At 33.1% G+C, this 26524-nt stretch overlaps 3 protein-coding genes across 3 annotated transcripts; 1 reads left to right on the forward strand and 2 right to left on the reverse strand.

Annotated features, from left to right (window-relative positions):
• The first annotated feature begins 5796 nt into the window (after positions 1-5796).
• LOC114405820 (EPIDERMAL PATTERNING FACTOR-like protein 2) lies at positions 5797-6969 on the forward strand. Its single transcript, XM_028368324.1, has 3 exons — positions 5797-6312; positions 6399-6433; positions 6535-6969. Exons 1-3 carry the CDS (start codon positions 6201-6203, stop codon positions 6778-6780), a joined length of 393 nt encoding a protein of 130 aa, XP_028224125.1. The 5' UTR covers positions 5797-6200; the 3' UTR covers positions 6781-6969.
• An 8620-nt stretch (positions 6970-15589) lies between these two features.
• On the reverse strand, positions 15590-17685 carry LOC114422658 (cysteine desulfurase, mitochondrial-like). Its single transcript, XM_028389138.1, has 2 exons — positions 16015-17685; positions 15590-15909 (listed from the first exon to the last, which is right to left on the reverse strand). Exon 1 carries the CDS (start codon positions 17467-17469, stop codon positions 16099-16101), a length of 1371 nt encoding a protein of 456 aa, XP_028244939.1. The 5' UTR covers positions 17470-17685; the 3' UTR covers positions 15590-15909; positions 16015-16098.
• A 5975-nt stretch (positions 17686-23660) lies between these two features.
• On the reverse strand, positions 23661-24566 carry LOC114396586. The gene has a single exon (XM_028358689.1). It carries the CDS (start codon positions 24564-24566, stop codon positions 23661-23663), a length of 906 nt encoding a protein of 301 aa, XP_028214490.1.
• Between the last annotated feature and the right edge of the window lie 1958 nt (positions 24567-26524).

The raw sequence follows: 26524 nt of genomic DNA on the forward strand, positions 1-26524 counted from the left end.
ATATTACTGTTCTAAATTCACATATATGTATGATTCAATGATGATATTTAACTTCTCCAACGTGATATGACCATTCTAGTAATGAAAATTGTAACACCGTAGTATTACTCATTACTCAACAATTGGGAGAATATTTAAAATTATAATCCTTTAAACATGTTAATTTCCTGCTTATGTTAAAGTTCAATAAATTATTGGGTCTACTTGCATAACAATGGAAGAGATAATTGTCTAGACCGTGCATCGCAAGGAAGCTGAGTGCGACTCTGTCCAATAGCGGACAGAACAGTACTGAATTGTCGGCAGCAGGGTGCAACAGTGAACAGCATGCCATATACTAATATTATGTTTGGATAACGTAGGGATACAATGGGGCTGGCAAGCAAGCTTAGCAATCTTCTCATGTTCATATTATACGAGTATCTATCTATATTTACATATTTTAATAAAGTGAGTGCAAGAAAGATAGGTTAAAGAAAATGTGGTTAATTAGCATTCTTTTTTAGGGTATCCACTAGTATTAGTTGATATTTGTTTAAGTATAACATCTTTTTAAAAGTAAAAAGTAAAATAAAACTAAAACTCAATAAGTTTAATATATATATACTAAAAAACAAAATAGAACAATTTATTTATATATACTTAAAAATATTTAAATAATTCTATGAGTGTCATGGAATAACTTTTTTCTTTCCTATTTTTCTCTCCTTCATATTTCATTTCTCCCAATACATAACAAATTAATTCGGTTACTTTTCTCGATTAAATAAAAAATATTTTTATACATTTTTATCATTTTAACAATTTAACAAATAATTTGACTAAACACTACTCATAATTCGGTTACTTTTCTCTATCAAATATAGCTTTTGTGAGACAATGACTTATCAAACTTGAAAATGAAATCACGACTTAGCAGGGAAAAAGTGAAGAAAACAGTATGACCAAGCAGTATGTTAGCCATTACTCATTCCAGCTGTTCACAGATAATTAAATCTCTTTGAAAAAATGAGACAGGTGATAGACTGAAAAAACTATATATTTAGAAAAAAAATATTAGCTATATAGTGGGAGTGACTTGATTTGATTTTTAACGGTATAATATAGAAGTGTATTTGAAAGTGACGAATGTACGCACATATTGTATTATTATTTGAGATTTTCTTAATTTTTACTTTCATTTTATATATAGTTGGAGTGACTTGATAATTGAGTTAGCTATATAGTGATTCGTTCACTCATATTATCCAAACCGGGTCAATTATATATGGGTCTGGATATTAAAACTACGAATGCATTTTTCCGAGATAAAATATGGTCAGCATTTATGTGTATTGTTGTAGTTGTTGGAATCCGCTGGACTTCACTTGCTAACAATTTTTTTGTTTGTCCATTCTAGTAGACTTCCACACAACCACAAGTATCGCATCAGATTTTTCGAAATGCTTAACTTATGGGAAAATGATCAATCATTGACAACACATATCCCACGAAATGCAATTCATGCCCATTATTATAATTATATATAATATATAATACAAGTAAAGCCGAAGTTTGGATATTGGTTCTTAATCACTAGCTCCAATCATTTTTAAATAGCAATCTTAACCTTTTTGGAATTATTCTCGTCCTTTCAAATTGATTTTCATATTAATATTAACCTTTTTTGTTTCAGACTTCATTAATTATTTCATTTTATTGTGAAGTGATGTTACCAACTAAGCACCATTTAATAGTTTTCTACCCCTTTAGGAAGAGAATAAAGAACTACGCCATTGATTTGGAGCCGGTGGTTGTTTCTTTTTAACACAGTGAGCTAGCTGTTTCACCGTTACTCTCAATCGAGCTAGTTCCCAATCAATTAGCAGGCCAACCTGAACTTTTTTTTATGGCTGTAAATTTTACCTTGCTTTCTCATATATGGGAAGTAAATTCACTCTGTCATGGGTTAAATCTACTGATTTATCAAGCAAAAGTAGCGTATGCATGTGGTCATTAATTTGTTGAATTGTGGCACTTCAAATTCAAGTTTTTGTAGAACAGTATAATACATTACTAAATTTGCGCATACAGAAAAGAGCAGTTCAGGAATTGGTGCTGTGTCAATATCAGTCAGATAGAATAGCATGAATATGATGCATAGAGTGTGGTTGGAAATTTTGTGTAGGCAGCTTGAAATGCACAGATCACTTTCAGTACAGAGGCTGTGCCAGTCAGCATTGATGGAATTTGAAACAGATTCGGATTCCCTCCTCTCCCTTTCTCTTCATGCACCGAACTAACACACAGACCCCACTTGATCGAATTAATAATTAACTTGGTTGGCTCTTCAAGCGACACTAATATATTACTAGAACAAAAAATAATTGACGGTCCTAAATTAGTTACAGCTCTTATTAATTTCTTGTGACTGGTGAATATTTTTTTTATTAACAAATGTTAATCATTAGAATGTTAGTTTTATTAGAAGAAAAAAAACCCCTATGATATTTCTTGTTTTTATTCTCCATTAATCATCCAATTTATCTTATATCAACTTGATGAACACTTTCTATTAGTATCTAGACTTGCAGACATGAAATTGTCACACATATATATTAATTACTGTTTAGATGTTATCATGAAGTGGCTGGATAATAAAAAAGTTTTTTGATAGTAATTCACTATATATACAGAAAATAGATGCAGCATAGAATAACGAAATATGGTTGAGTGCTCTCTTAATTAGACGTGCTTCCATTTCTTGTTATGGGACAAACTACACTATTCGGACAGATTTATGTTACATCCAAAGGATGATTATATCTCTCTGCATTGTACCGACTACTTAATCTCTGAATTTCCAGAAACTATGGTCCATAAACCGACCGGCTAATTAAGATAAGGGTTCTTGCTAAGGAGTCAAGAGTTCCATACTTGTTCTTGTTTATGATACTCGGAGCATTTTTATTGGCGGAACGGTTACTCCTATCCCTCCTTTGAAAAAATTATTACAAGATCTTAGATAATGTGATTATGACAAATTTCATGTAATATTTAATGACATTTTTTTTAGGTAGTAATCACATTTTTGAAGAATAATAATATATCAACAATGTATATATATATTTTTTTGGTAAGACACTCTATATCATTAATACTTATTTGACATTTTTTTTATTTGTTTTTTCTTATCAAATTATATTACCTATTATTTCTATATTTCTCTCTCCTCTTTTTTCTCTATCAAAATGTCAAATAATATTAGATATCCATGAATCTTTATCCCATTTTCAATTTGAAAAAAAAAAAGTTAATAACGTGTCATGTAAACATTAGTCAGTTGGAATTACATAAATTCTAAATTATATAATAATTTAGAATACTTCATACCTTAAAAAATGAAATAAAATATAAAGTAAGATCCATTTTTTGTAAAGTGAGCAATATTTGTAGAAAACAATTGTTGAATATATACAGACTCAACTTTTTTCATGGAGGTGTCAAAATAGCTTACCCACGTCACTTAGTCCTTATCCACGTAATCAAAGGCCAAAAATTCCACAAATTTTTTTTTTAAAAAAAAACATGCAGCAGGGCTAAAAAGCCCATAAGTGCATGCGTATTAATTTTGTAAGAAATTATTGTTATTGGAAGTGATTTAATAGAGTGAAAAATTATAAAACGAAGGACAATTCCGGACACAAATGCTAAATCTTGAGTGTGTTTTTTTTAATAAATTGAGAAAAGACAAAAAAAATAGACTACAAAATCAAAGGGAAGGATTATATTGAACATCAGCTAGCATTCAGTAGATGAATAGCCGCAGCAGGGGACCTCCCAAACAATGAAGCTTTGTCTGCTTAATTTCTGTCTGCAAATTTAGCTAATTATATGATTAACATTTGAAACAGGTGGGATTCCCACTCTCTTTTGAGTGCATAATTCCTCCATGCAATTTGTGATAGGTATGAATTTCCAGTTGACAGTAAACGAGAGATTTCCATTCCATGCATGCCATTTGTTTCACAAACTACCCTTTGCGTCCTGTATTAATTCCATGCATGCAATAGTCCATCTCATAACCTAAACTAACGTTTTTGATCAATTTTTTTTTACCTTTTCGTGATAATTGAAAAATTATTATGCGAGTTTCATTGATCACGCCCCAAAACATTGTTTGTGCACGTCCAAGACCCCCTGTACGCCTGTAGTATTGATTTTTTTAGAAAAGAAGGAAACAGTTTTAAAATGCTTTTTTATTCTTACAGTTGTTTTATATTTTTGTGAACTTTATATTTTTGTCAGTTATTTCTTGCAGTTTTCATGTTGTACTTATTGTTTTATATTTTTGTCAACTTTTTTTCCCAATCATAATGAAGTGGTTGCTTCGTATCTTTGCTCAGAAAATGGGTTGGTTCAGCCTTAAACATCTGATTGAACTACACATACATTATGAACAGATAATCCTTTGTAGTACAAATTGGGCCGTGTCATCTTTTCACAAATGACAAAAAAAAAATAGTTTAAAACTTTACAAGGCCCAAATTGTCAATCATGAATTGCACAAGAGCCTTCCGTTCCATTAATGCAGAGTGAAATAAAGAATTTTAATTGTTTGATATGAAAATAAAAATAATAAATTTATCATGTACTATGTACATGTGTTAATATTAATTGTTGATTTTTTTAATAATTATTGAAAATTCTTAGTTTTTCATCTAAATAAGATGTGACTTTAAATAACCAAACCTAACATAGTAAATTAACAGCTTAGTTTATACAATTATTTTTCCCTAACAAGCTATTAAGTTCATGTTTGGGTAGTTTGAAACGCATATTCACATTCTCTTCCTATGTCCAAAGACTAAAAAATGTGAAAGCTACTTAAGGTTACTTCTAGTTCTAGTGGATATGATTTTTAGAATGAGTTTCTAAACACAAATCTATCCTCAGTTTTAAACTAATCTGCTTGTGAAAATAATTTATTCAATAAATTACTAAGTGCAGTGTGAAGGCCAATGAGTTTAGAATAGATAAATTAATTTAGCATGGTTAAAACTAGCCTATGAGCAGAATCCAAGTTACCTCTTATTCCAAGGTTTTTACTATTCTCTTTGTTCTGCCACAGTTATAGACTGCAAATGTGATTAAACGTACACAAAGTTCAGTTTATGGCGTCTTAAACGAGATTTAAAGTGGTTTGGAGTTTCAATTATTGCACAAAAAATGGACAACACAACAAGAGGAGCGAGCGTGGGCAAGATGTTGTTATGTAAGCATTCATTGGTATGCGGCAGAGGCTCGTTATTTAGTCGCTAGCTTAGCAGTGTGACTATGATACACACAGCAGAAGGAATGCATGTTCATGTTCTGAAGTCTGAACCATTCCATCATATTTACCAAAACCCAACCAGAAAAAAAAAAGAAGAATGATTGCCAGGATCTCATGTGATTGCATAATCATAGAGTGAAAAGATAATACCATAATGTTGAAGCGAGAGATTATGTTCTTTCTCTTTCCCACACTCAGACTGAAAGAGAAGGATAGAGGGGAATGTAGCGTACTAGCGTTGTTATATGGTGGGACTACTCTGCTGACATTTTTTACTGCAAAAATAAGACTACACCTCATTACAAGGCTCCCACTATATTAAAACCAAAGCCAAAATAATAAAAGTAAGGAACGAAAGTGTGTAAAATGAATGGAAAAACCAAAAATCTACAGCTGTAAATGCATGTCCTTTAGTGGGAGATTTCCCCTCATATCTGGTGAAATTGGTGGCTTTTTGCTGTTTCAATATTCTACTTGTCTTATTTATCATCTATTTGTGGTTCTAACTTCTCAGGTTGTAAATTGTAATGCCTATGCTTCTCCCTTGCATTGCAGCAAGCAATTATTATATAATCTTTGGTTTCTTGTTTTTTGACAGAGGCTCGTCGACCGAAGGAGAGGTGTTTCCCTTTTCGGGGCTCCTCCTTTTCTTGCCCCTCTGCATTTTTCTCATTTGTCCTTCTATGTTCCATCACTTCAACATGAAAAGGTCTTTTTAGCATATATATATTCAATTCCTTCCTTCTAACTTTATGCTCTTTGCTTCATCCTATTATATTATCCGTCCTTTCAGCTCTCAAATTCTCTTTCTTGATCACCTCTCTTAACTACTCCATCTACTTTCACTTTTCCTCCTTCCTTACGGTAGTGTTAAATTCTCTCTGAAATGGGGCGTGATCATCACCTTGTTGTTTGTGGCCAAAGACTCAGTTTTCTTAGCATTTCTCTTTGCTTTCTGATAATTTCAAGTTGGACCCAGATGGGACTTGTTACTGAAGGTACATACATTAGAGATTTTCAAAGCTTCCAAATAGACACCAATATCATCTCCATCTAACATTGTCTTCTCTTTTGTTCTTAACAGGTAGAAAGACTCCCAAACAGAATGGTTTCTATCAGGTACAATTAAGCTTACCTTATTAAATGTTCTCTAGTCTCTGCTGATTAGCATGAATGATAAACCACTTAAACTTGATTTGGCATTGTGGTGATTTGTGTAGGCAGTACATGATGATAAGGCAATGGTGAGGGCACAAATAGGGTCAAGGCCACCAAAATGTGAGAGAAGGTGCCGGTCTTGTGGACACTGTGAGGCCATTCAGGTACCTACAAATCCTCAAGCGCAGAACGGGAAGATCAACTCTTCAACTGTGTCTACTATTGCTTTTACAATGGGAGAAGGTGGCTCTAACTACAAGCCTATGAGTTGGAAGTGCAAATGTGGGAACCGGATTTTCAACCCCTAATTCCAATTGTACCATAACTTAGTTGTTAGATATTCAAGGATAGCAACTAATTTACCAATTTTGTATATGAATATACATTTCTAAGTAATGTAATTCTTTTGTTTTTGTCTCTTTGGTTCTTACCTCTCAATGTCCTGTGTCTGAGGAAAAGCGTTTATTATGCTATAATTACATTGTTCCTCCATTTCTTTCCTGGCAATGTTTATTTGTACCATTTGCGGCTGCTAATCATTGTCCAAGACATAACTTGCAGTGTGCTAGTTGATTTAGTGCTTCTGCTTCTCTTAAGTAGATTCTGCCAGTTTAAAACTTAAAATGAAAACTAGCTTTTTTGTCATTAAAATCTCTACTTTCATAAAGCAGCATGGCTGCTTTCTTATGTTCACATATTTAATATCTTGGGGTGCTAGTAAAAATAAAATGGACGTGGAGATTGGAGTGACAATTCCTCTGTTTTTATTTCTATATTAGCATGGCCAACATATTGAAAAATTTCCCAACTAAGAAGAGATGAGAAGACACTATTAGAAATATACAAATGAGAAAGGTGATTTTACAAGAGTATAATGGAGTTTATAAAGACAGTGAGAGTAACTAACTTCCTAATTGATGTAATTGATTTGTATCCAATGTAATAGACGAAAAAGGAAAATTTGCTCACAATTTAAAAGGGATTTCACCAAACATGATCCCCATTGTTTTCCTCGAGGATAATCCACTAATGAGGTTAAAGAATACAATCAAACTTTTAATTTTTGAAAATCCCATACATTGATACAATGCAGTTAGAGCTGATTTCTACTTTTTCTTGTTTTTATTGAGACGTCCTGTAGTAATCTCAAGCCGGAGCTAAACCCTGCTATCTACATGAAATCAGAGAAAGCAACAAAAATAAATTGACAAGTAAACCTCTATAGTTTCATTGTACTCTTAAATTTTCTTTTTATTTTATTTTATAATATACGTCTAAAAAATAAACAGAGATTGATTGCGGACTATTTGTCCTAAGCGAGTATTAAGTTGCTTTCAAGTAGATTTTGCATATGATTTGTCCTGTTTCCCGTGCCCCTATATTGGAGTGATCAATCTACTCTACAAAATTTTTGGAACAAAACCTTACAAATGAAATCAAGCAGTTTCTGATATAATGGTTGAGTTTTATTCACTTGAATGAACTAAAACAAAAACAAACAAATAAAAAAATAAATAAATACGAAAACCCCACTTAGTCTGTCATCTTACCATATCTGAGTTGATTTTGTAGACGCTAGACATTGGAGTCTAAATAGTAGTAAATACCCGTCAGAAAAATCTAATTTTGCTGAATATATCTATAACTACTGAAAAAACCCGTGATGTAACATGTTTAGAGTCGCACTTTGGTTACCAATTTGATATATTATGAATGCAACGCCACTGTTTGACTCTACAGTGAGTTGTACAAAACGAGAATCATTATTATATATTGTGTGGTCAAATGACAATAGGCACTGATAACTAGCCACCGAAAGGAAGCAGTGGGATGCATGATATCTACGGCCAAAAATTCTAAAGTATCAATAAGAAATTGGCAGCAGTTTTTCCAATAACGTGCTTGGGAACTGCTGTGTCCGTGAATGGAGGGAGATCGTTAGTTGGAAAGAAACCCATGTTTGTGATTTCTATTCAAAATGACAATACAATAACGAGTCACATGATGTAACACCTTTCCCATCATGAACCTGTTGATTGGTATATCAATAGTAAGAAGGCAGGAGATCAGATGCTGTTTTGAGTAAGCAAACTTAGTGGAGTGTTTCACAGGATTTCCACTTCTCATTTTAGGAATTGAATAGATGGAAGAGAACAGGCTTCTTTAGTGTAAAGAATGCCGAAGTTAAAAAGAATATTTACAAAGATTTTTTTTACAGATCAATGGTATTTCTGCAGGAGATAATCTTACTCAAACTAACCAGAATTACTGTAAATAGTATAGTTCTCTTTGAATATTTAACGTAGTAGTATACTGAAAACCTGAATTTGATACAACTGTTGGAACAAATTGTTACTTTTGTTTCTGTTCTTTCGAAAATGTCATTGAAATAGTTCTATTATTTAAACGTCAAATGACTAATAGCGTATTATATATACTTGTTTCTATCTATTGGGTGTTTTGTATCCTTTTCATATGTCTCTAAAATATTCTTCTAAAATCCAGGAAAACAACAAGAATCATCTCCCTTTAGTTATACAATAAACAGTTTCCTTTTCTGCATTGAAGATTAAATTGAAGTTTTAAAATTAACCTACTAAATTGACAAAAAAGTATCATACACCAAGATTTAAATATTTGATCCAAACTGCGGCAAACTTGAATTTTTTTCTTCACAGCAAAAAAGAACTTGCATGTGATCTGTTACGTTCCACGGTTGGACAATTCATCTTATTTTACGAATATCCACTACGATAATGGTTTCCATACTGTGGATTGATTTCATGATTGATGGATTTGCGTGACAGCCTTTGCATAAAAATAAGCTGCAACAGTAGTACCCTTTGGAAACCCATTTGTCGTGAAGCAAATTAGAACCTCAATGAGCATAGTTTCTATTCCATGAGCATACCTTGTTGAAAACGAGAACAAGCTTTTTGACCTGCTGTAAATTTAAATGGTTACGCAATTTTCCAAAGTTATGCGGAGTATAACCATAAATGGGTCTGTGTTAGAAACACACAACATGAAAGAAGCTATTTTATTAACGGAAATTATTTTTAGTACGAATTTCATCCGTACCAATAGTAAGAAGTGAAATGTTATTAACTTCTATAGTTTTATTTAGCTTCCTGTGTATTTCTAGCCATCACGTGTACCATCTCTCATTCAGTGGTTGATTGCCAAACTTCGGTACCAAAAAGATAATTAATTAAGAGAAAAATAAAGATACTCGTATAGATATGTTAATTTTTTTTTTATGTTTAAATACTTGAACCGTTGCATGTAACCAAAAGAGGCGTTATAAAATGCTGTGAGACGGAGGAAAATGACTAGAGAAAGAACATAAGATTTACGTTAAAAGTGAATGCAGATCGAAAGAACCTTTTCTGTTATTTTTTACATGGACACTTGGAAGGGATTACCATAATAATATAGATGAAGCTAATTAAAGGGCAAGAGAAGAAGAAAATATGATAGGAGTACAGAGGGTGGCAGCAGTCACGTGAGGGAGAAGTAGAATTAAGAAAGGAGCTCCACCATGAACATGAACACATGGTATGAAAAACTCGAAAAGATAAAAGAGAATGTTGGTGCAAAGGTCAAGACGGAGACAAGTGAAAAACTAGCTTCGGGACCACCGGGAGAAAAGGAATTGTGATTTCATACACAGCTTTTTCCTCTCAAGTTTTTTGTGCTGTAAATATCAGCAACACGGTTTTGAAGTTGCCCCATCCCTGTGGCGTGGACAAAATGTACTACGCTGAACTACATACCATTCAGTCATACTTTAGTTCCCATCTGATGCTGATGGACCAGTAAGTCATATTATTCTATTCTATAACGCCTTTGCCAGCATATTTTCACCACTATCGTTTTTGGCATTAACCTAAATGCATTCTCAAGAATGACATGACTTGGCTCTAATTATTTTCGCCACCTTACAAAAACACCGGGTGGGGGGCTAGTTTGATTACCGTGTAGGTAAACTACTGTCTCCAGAGATTTTACATTTAAGGGCTTTAGTCCATTGTTGTTTATTAAGGTTTGGTATCAAAGTCACCTCATCTAACTCAACCCTAAAAGCTAGTTCATAGAGTAAGGGTTGTCCTCACCTTATATGCTCTATCTTGATACTATCTCTAGTCAATGTGAAACTTGAGTTTTTTTTCTAATTCTATTAACATGATTAATTGCACATAACAAATATCACATACAATACACAATTATAGATTATATAAATAAATATTTATTTTTCTGAAGAAACACATGGCAGTCACCAAAATTTTTTCTTAAAGTAGCAACCTATAGTATGTAATTAAACCAAATACATAAAAAAAAGTCTCTCTTCAATAACAAATTACATAAAAAAAACACTTCCTAAGCAAAGTTTTCTAACTTGATAATTAGCAAACATATTCACTGCTAATGTATCTTGAAATCTAGTCCACTCTTCAATAGTTGAATAGTTGTGACATCATTTGTCACATTATTTTGAACTCTTTTTGTTGGTCGAGTTAACTCTTGATCAACAACAGAAAAAGCTCTCAATCTCGAGCCTCTGAAAGTTGAATAGTTTGTTGCTCATCTCTTATAAAATTGTATAACAAAAAAAAAACATTTATAATTTTTATTTATATCTTTATATCAAAAAATGAAGGAGTTCTTAATATAATTCATCTTTTTTTTTTCAATATCCCGAACGACCTTTCTACTGCATTTCGTGCACTTGTATGATGAAGATTAAATAATTCATTATAATTTTGAGGGGTGTTTCCAATTCACTCATTGAGATGATGTCTAATCCCTCAATATGGCACTAAAAATTCAGGACCATTAGTATATCTTGCATCCACAAGAAAGAACTTACTTACAATTGTTTAAAAAAATCATAGGCTTGAACTACATAAGTTACATAAAAATTTATTTACAAGAGATATTACCGGTTGAAATTTCAAGTTTATTTTGACGACGTAAAACATCTCATAATACTCGAGAATCTCCGGTAGACCCTTCCCACCCAGGCAACACATAACTAAACCTTAAATTTGGACCACAAGTTGCAAACACATTTACAGAGACATTAGCTTTTCTGTTATGATATCTAGGCCTATCTGTAGGGGAAATTAACATCGAAATATGTGTCTCATCAAGTGTTTCAACACAATCCTACAAACAACACAACTTTATTAATATATTTAGTTTCTGAAAAATGTTTATAGTTAGTTAATCTAGCCTAAATATTGATAAACTTACCTTAAACCAACTTCATTTAATTGACTCTGAACCTTATAGGTTATATATATAAAACTTCAAATAGTATTTGCTCAGTTTCATTACATCTCTTAAGACATTATTGAATTGTCTACTAATTATTTCTTTAGATCTGCAATAATCTAAATGTGCAACCCTATACTTAAGGTTGTGAGCAAGGATATGTAAAAACATCGTCATCGCTTCAGTTATTGAAACATTTCTTATTCTTACTAATCCATTGCCTTCTTGTAAAATTCTACAAAGCTTGAAAAATGCATTCTTATTAACCCTTAATGAGACGATTAAGGTGACTGTGACATTCCAATTCCCAATTGCGGGTTGGTTCCTTAACAAAATGATTGTTATGATATCATGCTACTACACCCATAATCATATAAACGGCACAAGCAGAAACAATTTTAATTATCTTCTTAACTTCCTCTCTTTTACATTTTCTTGAAGTAATTACGATGTCAACTATGTTAGCATTCATTTCTTCCCACTCCAAACTCCTATAAAATTGTCAAATATGTAGTTTCTAAAAGATTAGTAATTACAAGCCAAGGATCATTTCCTAATTAAAAGAATGCAATCCAAAGTCCAAACTAGCAGGATCCAAAGAAAATCAAACTTCATAACACAGAACAATAAAAAATCCTTCAATATTAAACCATTCCTCAAGCCTAATGAAGCAAACCCAAACAAAGTTATACTAAATAAGATTAAAAATAAAGTTATATTAAAGAAGATTAAAAATAATAATAAGTTATACGAAACAGAATATAAAATTACTATAAAGATATAGTTTTTAAAAGAATATAAAATTTATTGGTGTTAACACATAATTTATTATGTGTCAGGTTATTGGTGGAATTGTCATAGTCATAATGTTACCTCTGGTAGCAATAGCTACAAAATCTGCTTCATTTGTATTCACACACTCAGAATTAGCCCCTAAATCAGCAGGAGTATCAAGCAAACCAAATGCAGTCATTCTAACATTTCTTGGCAGCCAGTATTCTCTCTATGGCTATGATGTTGCAGTACATTTAACTGAAGAAACCAAAGGTGCAGACAAGAACGGACCTATTGTCATTAGAATAGGAAAATTCAACTTCTTTGAATACTAAATTATGTGATTGAATTCTATGCAGTTTTTTGTCATTAGAATAGGAATTTCCTCTACCTCAGTCATTTCGCACTCCTCCCTCATAACTAAAAAAAAAAAAAAAAGAAGCCTGGCAAAACAGAGCAAATGTCTATTGCCATTACACTCTTATTTAATTAAATTTTATATACATTTTTTAAATTACTAGTTTCATTAACAAAGGGGAGTGACAATGGACACAAGGGAATGGCAACACTCATTCCCATTAACAGAATATCAACCACAACATATATTTTATCTTTTACCCCTAATCAACAACAGGCTTTGTACTCTATGTTCGATTGTTTCAAATAATAATAATGAATACCAGAGCACGTTTGTAGCCTTTGCAAAATGAAATTGAACCAAACTGGAAAACGGTTCTCCCTTAATTTAACTAAACTAGAATTTGCAAAAACTGAACAGAATCGTTTCTTTCATTCAGTACACTGTTAAAAATGGTCCAGTTTTTAAACTCCCAATTCAGTTTAGTTCATAATTTGATCAGCTTATTGAATTCCAACTCCTGCCCCAAGCAGAAACCAGATTAATTACTTGACTAATTTGTTTAATAATTAGTACCAAAAGGGTAGGAAATTTCTATACACAAGTGGACTGTTGAGAACAGATTTTCAACTTTCAATGTTTAGAGTCAGAAAACTTTCCCATGAAAAGGTTTTTGCTAGAAAAAGAAAAAAAAAATGTAAAGTTAATACAAAGAACCTGGAAATTGCACAAAAAAAAAATTAATTTTCAGGGGAAAGGACATTTGGAGTTTTGACAAAGATTAATCTTATAGACAAGGGTACTGACGCAGCTGAGGTAAGCATTCACTTGCTGCAAGGTTTTCCTTTTCCTTGGGAAAAGTCTTTCCTTCATGTTGTCCTTTGACCAAGAACTTAGCACGGGAAAAGTTATTTTGTAGTTTCAGAAAATTAAGCAATGCAGACATCTTGCTTCCAGAATGGGCTTTGTGCATCTAGGAAAGGTGCTATCTAAGGTATGCAGAATTGTGGTCCTAGTAGAAGGTGTTACTTGAAAATTGAAATTCAATGGATGCATTGACTCTTGGGATGCAACCGATTGTTTCCAAATTGCTGAGTTGATTATCGTCCTTATTTTTTTTATTTTTTTTTTTTTGTTAAATATATGTTTAAATTTTCAACATTTGGAATCTGACATCAAGGCTCGGATCCCAGGCCTACAATCACTCATTAACAATACTATCATTGACTGGAGATAGAATTAAACCGTATTGGAAACCCTATTGCTACTGATACTGGTGTAAGCCACATCATTTACCCCACCCCTAACAACTGATATAATTTTTTTAAATTGTAACCTTCTCATAAGTACTACTCTTCATGATTAGGTTATCAACTAGTGGTGCTTTTGTAGATCAAAAGTTAGCAATCATCCGAGACAAGTGCACAAATGCAGAGATATACAGAGATGAAAAGAAAGAGACAAACAAATCATCAAAAGCCAAACCCTAGATAAAAAAACAAAATCAACAAAATTAAATAACAAAACACATTAACAAAAATCAGAGACACAATACGAACATATGAACTCACCATGAGAGTGAAAGCATAAACCACCATGAGAGAGTGAGAGCGTGAACCACTGTGCGAGAGAAAGTGAGAACACACTTTGAACCACCACGCAAGAGTGTGAACCACCATGAGAGAGTGAGAGGGGTGAATTGTTGCACGAGAGAGTGAGAACACAATTTGAATCACCACACAAGAGTAGAGCGAGTTCCAAGCATGGAGTTGAGAGACGATGAGAGTGAAAGAGTGAGTTGAGCGTGGAGTCACGAGGCGATGAGAGTGAGTTAGGGGCGTGGAATTTCAAATTTTCTATTTTTTGGTAGTATTTTAAATTCCATTGATTTAGTACAATTAATTGCCCCATAAAAATACCAGCATTTTAATTTCCTTTTAAATAATTTTTACAAACAAGTCATTTCAACCAAGAGAATTTTAATTGTCCAATTAAAATGAATCACCCGGTTGAATTGACATATCCAAAAGCATGGTAAGGGTTCAGAGAATACTTTCGGGAAAGCAAAAATAATATCTATGGACAAGAACTTAGGTAGAATGCCACCACAAAAACTAGTATTTTTTTTAACACACAAAAGTTACTGTACTTGGAACTTGGAAGTCTAAGACCTTATAGATCTCACAGTAGAATCTCGTCCTTTCAATATGAAATATGAAACTCAAGTCACGCCCACACGGGTTGGCTATATGCACAATCCCGATGACTAGTCCCAAGCAAACATTGGAATGTAGATGTCACCACCCACACTGCTCATTCGTAGCTAAGAAATATGGTAAAATACTCTAATACCAATTAATAAGAATCTTGAAATAACCACTCCACAAAAGTTCATTGTTGTAATTAGAAGCCCAAAGTCTGATAACTCCCATACTAGAATCTTATAATGTTGGACGTGTCCTTACCTTGCAATGGGATCCTAACACTATTCCATCAACATAGTAATTATGTTGCTTTCCATGTATTCCTTGGAATGATAATAACGAAATCACACCTTACCTAGCGCGCACAGTACAGAAAATTGAATGAAAATATTTTATATGATTGATAGAATTGAATATAAAATTGCAACACAATAATATTAAAAGTAAAATTCTAATCTCTTTCACAGAGAAAACAGGGAAAGGAAAGAAATAATGCAAAAAAAGTTTAGAGAATAATACTAGTAGACATTTTTTTTTACTGCAGACATAAGTTACAGAGAATTGGGTTTATATCTTTTTATTATGTTTAGTATAACAAGTAGCAATTTCCAGAGCAAAGCTAGAAATGGCGAAAGAGGCCTGTGCCTCAATGCTGGACGAGTTCAATACCATAGTACAAACGACCAAAAATGCAAAACAAAACCAAGGTACCTGCACCAGCTCCCCCTCTCCCCGATCCAAGAACAGAGATAGAGCAAAACTTGAAATCGCTATTCCTTAAGCCGAGGAAGGGGAAACTAGGAAGAAGTGTGGGAGAGGTTCATCTGAAACCATAATAACACCAACATTGGTTAGCCCATAAAGTACCAAAGCATGTCTTTCCTCAGACAAAAGTAAAACTACCAATCATTTAAATAAAAGGTGTATACCTAATAAATAACTCTACCAGGGTAAATTCTTAATTGTAATGTAACATCAAGGATACAATATAACTAAATAATAAAGCTTGATAATCAGTGTTGTGCCCATTGAATATCCTTGATGTTGATCCCTTCCTTGACCATTTCATAAAGCGGACTCATTTCCCTCAACTTCTCCACCTGCTGAACGGTAAGCTCAACCGCCCTATCAATCTCGGCCTCTGTAGTGAACCTCCCAATTCCAAACCTAATAGAAGTGTGAGCCATGTCCTCCTCAACTCCCAACGCCCTCAACACATACGAAGGCTCCAAACTAGCACTAGTGCAGGCACTGCCACTGGACACAGCCACCTCCTTCAAACCCATGAGCAAGCTCTCCCCTTCAACATAAGCAAATGACAAATTCAAATTCCCCACATAGCGCCTCTCCAAGCTCCCATTCACCACCACCCCATCAAGCTTCTCTCTAATCCCATTAAGCAGCCTCTGCTGCAAAGCAGAAATCCTCTTCTCATCATACTCCATCTCGTTCTTCGCCACCTCACACGCGGAACCCATCCCCACAACCAAAGGAGTGGGAACAGTCCCACTCCTAATTCCCCTCTCTTGCCCACCCCCATTCATCTGAGGCTCAACCCTAATCCTGGGCCTCCTACGCATATACAAAGCCCCAACCCCCTTAGGGCCATAAATCTTATGCCCACTCAATGACATCAAACTCACATTCCACTTCTCCACATCAATGGGAATCTTCCCCAAAGCCTGAGCTGCATCAGTGTGGAAAGGCACATTAAACTCCTTGCAAATCCTCCCAATTCTCTCCATCGGTTGAACCACTCCAATTTCATTGTTCACCGCCATAACCGAAACGAGACCGGTATCAGGCCTAATCGCAGCCCTAAGCTTATCCAAATCAATCAACCCGTCAGATTCAACGGGAAGATAGGTAACATCGAAACCCTCCTGCTGAAGGTGGCGGCAGGAGTCGAGGACGCACTTGTGCTCCGTTTGCGTGGTTATGACGTGGCGCTTCTTGTCCTTGTAGAAGTGCATGACGCCCTTGACGGAGATGTTGTTGGACTCGGTGGCGCCGGAGGTGAAGACTATCTCCTTGGGGGAAGCGCCGATGAGGGAAGCGACCTGAGCGCGCGCGTGCTCCACGGCCTCGTCGGATTCCCAGCCGTAGAAGTGGGTGCGAGAGTGAGGGTTTCCGTAGCGAGAGATGTAGAAAGGGAGCATCGCGTCAAGTACGCGCGGGTCCACCGGAGATGTTGCCTGCACGTCCAGGTAAAGGGGTCTTCCGGAGATTCGAACGCCCTTCATCGTCATTACCAAAGAGTTGGAGTTGTTCCCATCGTGTTCCGGCACTGCCGCCGCCGCCGTGGATAGGAGCTGGCGGCGGAGGTTTTGGGCTGATTTTGTGATTTGGTGACGGAGATTGGAAGCAATTAGCTTAGAGGTCATTGAATCGGTGAGGTTTGTGCGATGGATTAGTCTCACTAGCTATTTCCTGCTTATCGGTTTGGTGAAGAATAAGAAAATGAAAGACGAAGAGAAAAACCTAATTATTATTCGGATTTGATTTGGGGCTTTTGAAGATAAAGACGAACAGAGGGAATCTGACGGTGGAGAATTAGTTGAGTGTAACCGACTTAACTTATCTATTATATGATCGCGGATGGGGTTTGACAGTGGACCTAACTCTTCCATTGGACGACGTCGTTTTGCCTTTTTTCCAATCTATAAATATGACTTTCTCACTCAGATGCCATTGCCATTTGCAGTTTTGGCATAAAAAGTTATTTTCCTCTAACTTCTGGTTGCTTGCTTCTTGGTAGGAAGTGAGGACGCCATCACATCCAAAATCGTTCAAGTCCCAGAACCCAGTTTCTTCCTGGTATGTGCTTTGTTAGTATTATTACTCGTAATATTCACCAATTTTTTATTTATTTCACTTTTGATATAAAGTTGTAATATAATTTATCTTTGACGTATATGTGTAAAGTACTATTAAATGTAAAAATTAACATAATATTTTCTTAAGAAATGAAATGCCTTTAGTTAAAAATTATAATGTTTTTAAAGTTTTTTTTTAAAAAATTCTTATATGATTTAACAGTCCATGCATTGGCTATCGGTGTAAAAAGTTCTATCATAAACTATTAAATATAATAAATTTATTAATTTTTATAATAATTATCTTAAAATTATAATAATAATTTCTAATTTTTTGACAATATAAAATTTTCTAAACAGTCAATACATAAAAATAAAACTATTTGATAAAAATGGTTTGTTTAAAACTTTTCAAATTTTTTTTTTCTATTTTTGTAGACTGAAAAAAAAGAAGCAAAATAAATTAATTCCAAAAACTTATGAATATAGTAATATAGAAACAAAAATAGATGAAAGGTATATACACTAAAGTTTAAAAAAAAAACAAAAAGTTGTGCTAAAAAATAAAGAGTTATCAAGTGAGGAGATGATTCGGGTAAAAATAATCTGAAAATTAAACACATTGCAATTAGTTTAATTCAATTTTAGAGCAAATAAAGTAATTAATTGAATTAGTCTCACCTAAACTTTTTTTTGTACCAAAAAAAAACAATTGATTTGGATTATATATTTAAATTTCAATTTAATATTTCAGTTTGGTTAAAGAACGCCTTTTTTTATTTTTCAATGTAATTGCACTTTTGTTATCTTTTTTTTTATTTTTCAATGTAAATGCACTCTCAGCAATTATTTATTCTTGGTCATACATGCTTGTAATGTTATTCTCTCCAACTGTTTTGGCTTCAGAATACGAATACGTTTTTGCTCTTTCCATTGTTGCCTGCTGATAATTTGAATTAGAAATTTATAACATTGATAGATATAGCCAAATTTCATGATGAGTACACTTAACAGTTGTGGTCTAGATTTTTGTAAACTATGATCCGTGGACCGTGTGGATTACACAGTACTGTTAAAAATATTTGTTCTCGTAAGTGCTTTTCTTAGAGTGGGTCTGAGTAATATATTTGAATCTTGAATTAGCAGTTGTTTGACGAAATTTGCCGGAGAATTTTTTTTAACTCTTTTTCTGTGTCCAAGAGCATCTTTAATGATGTTTATATAAGCAATCTAATTATGTCACCTCAATCTTAAACAACTTAATTAAATTTCTTTACATTGGGTATGTTTATTAATAAGCTACTTACAAATATTATATTTTCTCTATTATATTTAATATAAAGTTAAACATCAATAATGATTTTTTATATAAACAATTTTTTCTAATTTTAAACAATGACATACAATAAGTTATAATTTTTTTTGTTAAACAAGTCTCATTGTAGATGCTCTAATAACTATCAACGTTTTGGGCAGGTATATAGGAAAAATGGCAAAATTTTGAGGCTCAACTGAGGAATTCGACATGCAAAGACTTCAAGGTGAATCTCTTCAAATATGTGTTCTACTTGGCGTTTGTATCTGGATGGTTTAACTAGTTCAACATTCTCGTGAGAAAAAAAGATCCTATGGTGAAGCGACAACAGCTGACAATGAGGTTGTGAAGTTAGGGAGGAAAGACCCCCATCCTAACGTGGAGCAATCATCTATCTTAGATGCAACAAGGGACAAGGAGGAAACGGATGAAGAACAAAACGAGCATGAAAAGCAAAAGAAGACCGATAATGTTACTGGTATGGAAAATGAGATCCTAAAGCAAAAGAATGAGCAGAATAACAACGAAGAAAAATCTGAGCATAGAAAGGATCCAGTAGATCAAGACACTGAAGAGAATTCAGTGACCAACAAGGAGGAAAGTCAGACAATGAGCATAAGGCAATCAAGGAGAGTGATAGTGTAACAAAGGAGAATGAAGACGACAAAAATAAGGTGGAAGAGGACAATCAAAGTAAAGAGATTAGTGAGGATAAAAACGAGACAGGAAAAGAAGAGACGAGAGAAACAAAGACAGATAATGAGGAGGATGAAGAGATCAATCAAAACAAAATAGAAGCAAAGGAACATATGGAGGAATCACAAGCAAGAAGATAAAGAGGAGAGTATTACAACACAAAATGATCAGATTCGGGAAGTGGATTCATTCGAAGATCGAGTTCAGGATAAAAACAGTGAAAGGAACAATGAGGAGGCTGAGGAGGAAAATTATGCCTCCAATGAAGGTTTGAACAAGACAAAAAAATCTGACAGAAGAGAAAACAATGAATTTGAGTTGGAGTCTCAAACAAATGGTACCGAACTAGTTCATGTTCATCTAAAGGAGAGGGTCTGAAATGCAACACAACCAAAAACTACACAAATGACTAATTCTGTTGTCACAATAACCAACCAAGGAAATGGTAGCTAGTGAGAATCAAGCTGAGAAAAAGAATGATTCACAAAAAAGTTCCATTACTGACTCAGATAAGCGGGAGCAAGAGCCTAATAAGCCTCCGAGTGATCATGTAGAAGCTCTTCACTTGCATAATGGTACTAACACAACATCAAATAGAACTGAAAAACAGCTTGAAACATCTGAAAATTCCAAGGTAAAGGACTCAATTTTCCACAATAAAACGTTGTCAGATGCTGCAGTGGAACAAGTTGATTCCATCTTAACAAATTCATCAGGAGCTCATGAGAGAAATGTGACTAATGGAGAATATAGTGGCAAAGCAAATGCTAATTAATGACAATGGTCATGATGAACCAGGCAGTGCTTCTGATTCTTCTATTGTTGAAGGAAAAGATGCGTCTTCGAGGAATAATCATGACGTCGGGCAGGTTGAGAATGAGAACATTGATTCAGGTAAAAATGAATATAGAGCTCATAATGAACCAGTTGAATCACAGAAAGAGAAAGAAGAATTAACACATTGATCAGAGATGATCATAACAATCCAAAATGGAATTATCAAGGCAGTTTTTAATTCTACAAATGATTAGGATGAGGTCATGTGAAATAGTATGTTGATCTTCGTCAGGAACAAATACAACAAACATTCACAATGATATTGTTCCCACGAAGTGATACTGATAATTCAAATAAATCAATTGTATCATGCTTCTTCTTCTTTAAATCTTACTCTCTCTTTTTTTTTGTTTTGGTTAAGAGATGTATTGTTATTTGGCCAACATGAAGAACAATACATCTTCATGTGGCCAATACGTATCAAATTTATAGTAGAATAGTGTAATGCTACATATTGACCATATTCTATTATGAATTTCACCTATTATTTTATAAATATATTTAATATCTAGGAAATTAAAAAAAAAACATTTTCAATACTTACTATATAGAGAAAATAAGACGTTGTAAGATTTAAATTATTCATACTACTTTCTTTCTATGATTATTGATTTTTAGCCTTTTTTTCTCCAAAACAATTGATGTCTAGAAATTCAAAACTTAATTAATTTGTTCCTCAACTTCTATTTTAACCATCGTAAAAAAAATTATATTTTGGCATATACATACACAAAATTAATATTTATTTTATACATTAAAATTTATAATAAATAAATATTTTTAATACCTAAATTATAATTTAAATATAAATAAATTTAACATAGAAATAATGTTATATTTGTGATAAATAATTTATGTTGGGATATATTTTTAATTGTTGATAACTTAAAAAAAAGATCAAGTTAGAACTAAGGATTTTGATATTGATTGATTGAAATAAACATGTTAAATTGTTCGATTGACATTAAAAACACTAGAAAATATATCTTATACATATTAGGAGTTTATTTGAATTTTAGAGATAAAATATGTATTTGAAATTTACTTTTGATATATATCTTATTAAATCATTTAGTTGATATTAAAAGTATAAAAAGTATAAGAAGATATTAGATGCTGTTCAGTTAGAAGAATAAAGTCAACAACCTTATGAGACGAGAAAATTCAAATCAAGATACATGTGATAGACACAGTCAACAATAACCGTTAATACTCCCTCCTCACAAATTGATTGATGTTATTTAAGATTTCTTCTCACGTATTAAGAAAAAAAATATCTCAAGAAAATTGTGTTTACTAAATTATTCTTATTCTTTTTCAATAAATATATTATTATCTCTTTTAAGATAATAATATTTATTAGAAGAATAAATAGAATAAATATTTGAGTATTTAATTGAAAAGTGAAAATATCAGTGAATTTAATTTTTTTAAAGACGAAAACTAAAATTATTTTGGGAGAAAAAGAATAATTATTATAATAATTATTTTTAAATAATAATAAAAGGATAAATTAAATAGTAGTGTATTTTTTATAAGAACGGGAATACACAATCTAAAGATTAATTACATCTCCTTTTTAAAAAAATAATTACACCTAATAACTTTAAAGATCACATCAAGTATGATATCTTTTGGAAATCACACTATTAAATAATGACATATAAGTTGAATCTTTTTTTTTGCCTCATTATAATTATTATTTTAGATTATTTTATATTGACCTAGAAAAATCGATCAATCAATATTATATAAAACACAAATTTAACTTAAGGATGTCCTTTTTTTTCATTCCAAATTTAACTCACATTAATTATGTAATTAAATTTTTTAATATATAATATATTTTTTTTCATGAATATTGAAAGTTTAAAATGAAAATAATTACTGTCAATTACAAAAATAATTGATTCGTTGCCTTTATATAAAAATACCTGAATAATTGCTGATAATTGTTAAACTACCTGAAATTTTAAAAAGTTAAAACTGTTACTCAAGTGCTATCATCTTGTCATTAAACGAAAATCGAAAGCGACAAACAAGAAAACTGAGCAAAATATGTATAGTTTATTGAGCAATGCTGAAGTTGTTCTAACTTGTAATTAAGGATTCAAATTCTGTAGACTATAGTAACTCCAAAAGGGTGGGTTGTCATTTGCATCAAAACACGGATTATTTTTCTTTGGCCGGTCGTAATGCTCTGCTTGGCGTCACTGCAATCACCCAAGTCATTTCTAGAAACAACTAGAGACGGGACTTTTCCCCGAATGTGCCCAATTGTCCTAAATACACGGCTACACCCGTGACAATTTTATAGTATATATTCTTCATTTTATGAAACATAAAAATAAAAATAAAAATATCATGACCACCTAAGTAAAGGAATAAAAATTAAACCACCAGAATTGAGAAATGCGTAACGTTTTTGCCTTCACAGGAAAAAAAATAAAAATACTGGATATTATGCAAGGCCTGATTGTGGTCCAGGAATGAAGCTTGAAACAGAAGCACATCTACCGTATAGGGCGAATCAATTCAATTGTCATGTTCCATGCAAATTCGCGTGATTCGGTTCCTTTCTGATGGCGGAAAACGAGGGATTAGTTAGTTCCTTCAATAATAAATCAACTTATTTTTAGGTGGAAACTGAGAAATTAAACTATGTTTAATCGCCCTTAAAATTTTGTTTACAAAAAATAGTACTATTATTTATCTTGTCCTGTATGTATTCTATATTTCTAAATTATTGTATTCTTAATCATAATTTTAAATTACGATCTATGATCATTAGGGCAAATTAATAAGATGGTAATCGCAATTTAAAATGATGATCCTAACGGAGTGGTGAAATGAATGCAATAGTAGAGGATGGGAAAAGGTAGAAAGAAAAAAGAGATGAGAAGTGACAAGGTTAGAAGGCGTTGAGTTGATCTTGATGAGCAACGACACCCAGGGAATAGACCACATCCTCCCTGTTCCATCCCCCACGCAGCAAAACCAAGGACAACACTCTGACGTGCCACGCCATTGCCTCTTTGTCATTGAATTTCAACTTGTTCTCTTCTTCCACCGTCATCATCTCCCCTATCTCCTCTTCCGTCCACCCTCCCTCGCGTAATTTCCACACCAATCTCTCCAGACACCCTCCCAGCTCCCCCTTCTCGCCGCCCCACCACCACCACCCCCCGCACCGCCCGTTCGCCACCTCCGACCAGAACCTCACCCTCCTCGCCTCCGTTGCCGCCCACACCGGCTCCTCCGGCCCCCGCGCCAGAAACTCCCGGAAAAACCCCGCCACATCAAAGCTCAGCAAGCGAACATCACCTTCGTTGTCGACGTAAAAAACAGGGTTCCCGGCCGCGTCGGGGGAGGAGGGAATGTAACAATGGCGGTAAATCGGAACGAGCGGCGGTGCATCATGCAACAATCGGGCAATGAGTCGGGTCGGGTCGGGCGGTGCTGGACCCCACGAAGGTGGCCAGAAGGGCCCGTTGGAGACGCGACGCAGAATCGATGAGGCGGGGAGGTTGAGGAGAATTTGGAGTTGCTGTGTCGATGAGGAACGCCAATTGGGGAAGCCTTGGGAAACGGGAAGGCCTTGTTGGAGGATCGCGCGTAGGTCCGGTGGGAAGGAGAATTTCAATTTGGATTCGATGTTTGAGAATTCTGCGTCGGAGAGTCCTTCGTCGATTACCACCTTCGAGGCTTTGAGGCAATTAAGGAGGTCGCTGGCGTACGCTGCGAATGAAAAACATATTCGCTTCTTCGGCCTTGGAGGTTTCGATTTCGCTTTGTGGTCAAGGGTGCCCGTGGCCATGGCCATTCTCTCTCAATTGTATCTAGAGGAAGAGAGTTGCATCAGAAATACCCCCCTGTTATTTGTCTTTTAGGTAAGAGTGCTAATAGAGAAAGGATTACAAACCATACCATATAATATAATATAATGCCCATTCGTGGCATTTTAATATTAAATTATAAATGATTCTCCTCCCTCTTCCTCTTATATAGATCGAGAACCCTCTGATAGGAGAGAGAAAGATCCATACCGGAGGGCTTTAGTGACTAAAGAAGATTTTTACCCTTTTATATAGAATGGCCTTACTATAAATCAATTGTATTCTATAGTTGGATTAATTGGAAGATTCGGATGTACTTGTGTATCCTTGCTAAAATGGATGGTATTGAATATGTAATTTCCATGTTGGCTTAATTAATTTGATTATGACCCGGGATCCCCACTCTCTACTCACTGCTTCATAAAGTCAAACTATAAAAGTCATGAATTTCAATTCAATACTTCCCATATTCCACCAAAAAGTCCGGATCACAAATTTTATGCACTAAATGTACACAATTTTTTTTATTAAACTAAGCCTTTAAATATGCTTCTGAAAATGACATTAATTACAAAACTATTCAATTAATATAATAATATAATCTAAGATGTTCATATACGTCTTAAATCAACATCTAGTTTCTTCTTCTTTTGAGAGTCTATTTTAAAAACTTTTAGAATGTGAAATTATTTTTGATTTTTTTTTTTCATTTGAACCCCGCGTCAAAAAAAAAAAAAAATAGGATAAATTTAAAGAATATTTAATTAATATTAAAAAGATTAAGTTTTAATGAGAGTTAATCTTCTATCGATGATCATAATTTTGTTCCATAATTAATAAAGGTATTTAGTGAAATGTTAACATAAGATATCAATGTCTTGCTAAAACTATCAATCGTATTTGGTTTATCATTTAAAAGTTAACATTCCAAAAAATATCGTTAATGTTTTTTGGGAATTTTTTATCCAATTTTCAAAAAATATCCCATTACTATCAGTATATCATTTATTCTGACTTTAAAAAAAATCATTTATTGTGATAAATAACTAAAGCTTATCGAAATATTTTATTAAAAAAATGAAAATATTTGATTTTTAAGATATATGAGTTATCGTTTATGGAGTTATGTTTGAATTGTGTAATTTTTTAGTATCCCTCTTAACAATGAAAATATATTTTCTTTTTGTTAAATATAAGTTACCTTTTAAACTGCAATAGAATTAATTTTGGTATAATTAATTTTTTATTTCAATTTGAATTAATGATGACCCAAGTTATCATATTTAATTCGAATCAAATTAATCATGATATAAATTAGTATCATAATTAATTCAATTACTTTTATAAATGATAACTTCTATCTAATTAATTCAATTTTAATTAAAACAGATAATCTATATTATGATATTGACTACCTTAAAAATACTAAATTGTATGTTAATTAATTTAATATCAATTTAAATAGGATATCTATCTCACAAATAATTTAATCACTTTGAAACAAATAACTTGTATCTCGAATTAATTAAAAAATTGTAAAACAATATACAACAGAAACATGTTTTTATATAAGTGGAAATGCAAAAAAATTATACAACCAAAATATGATTTTATTGATAAAATCCATTATGAAATTTTCCTTTTGGTCAATAGAATCATGAGTATGTGAGAATGATATTTTTGGAACAAACAAAAATGTCACCCGCATGGGTGGTAAAAGTAGCAATTGTGAGAGTGAGGATCATAGGTCCCACGATGAATCAATATCACTCTTTTTTATCTTTCTCAGTGTTTTTTAACATTTTAATTAAGTTTTTTATATCTAAAACATGATTTTTTTTTAAAAAAAAAACTTAATATTCATTTTTTTCTTCCTAAGTACTTGAATTTTTTTTGCGTATATATCATTAATATGCATCCGTTAAGTGATAATGTAACA

This window comes from Glycine soja, chromosome 1 (assembly GCF_004193775.1).
Source record: "Glycine soja cultivar W05 chromosome 1, ASM419377v2, whole genome shotgun sequence".
NCBI classification, from domain to species: Eukaryota; Viridiplantae; Streptophyta; class Magnoliopsida; order Fabales; family Fabaceae; genus Glycine; species Glycine soja.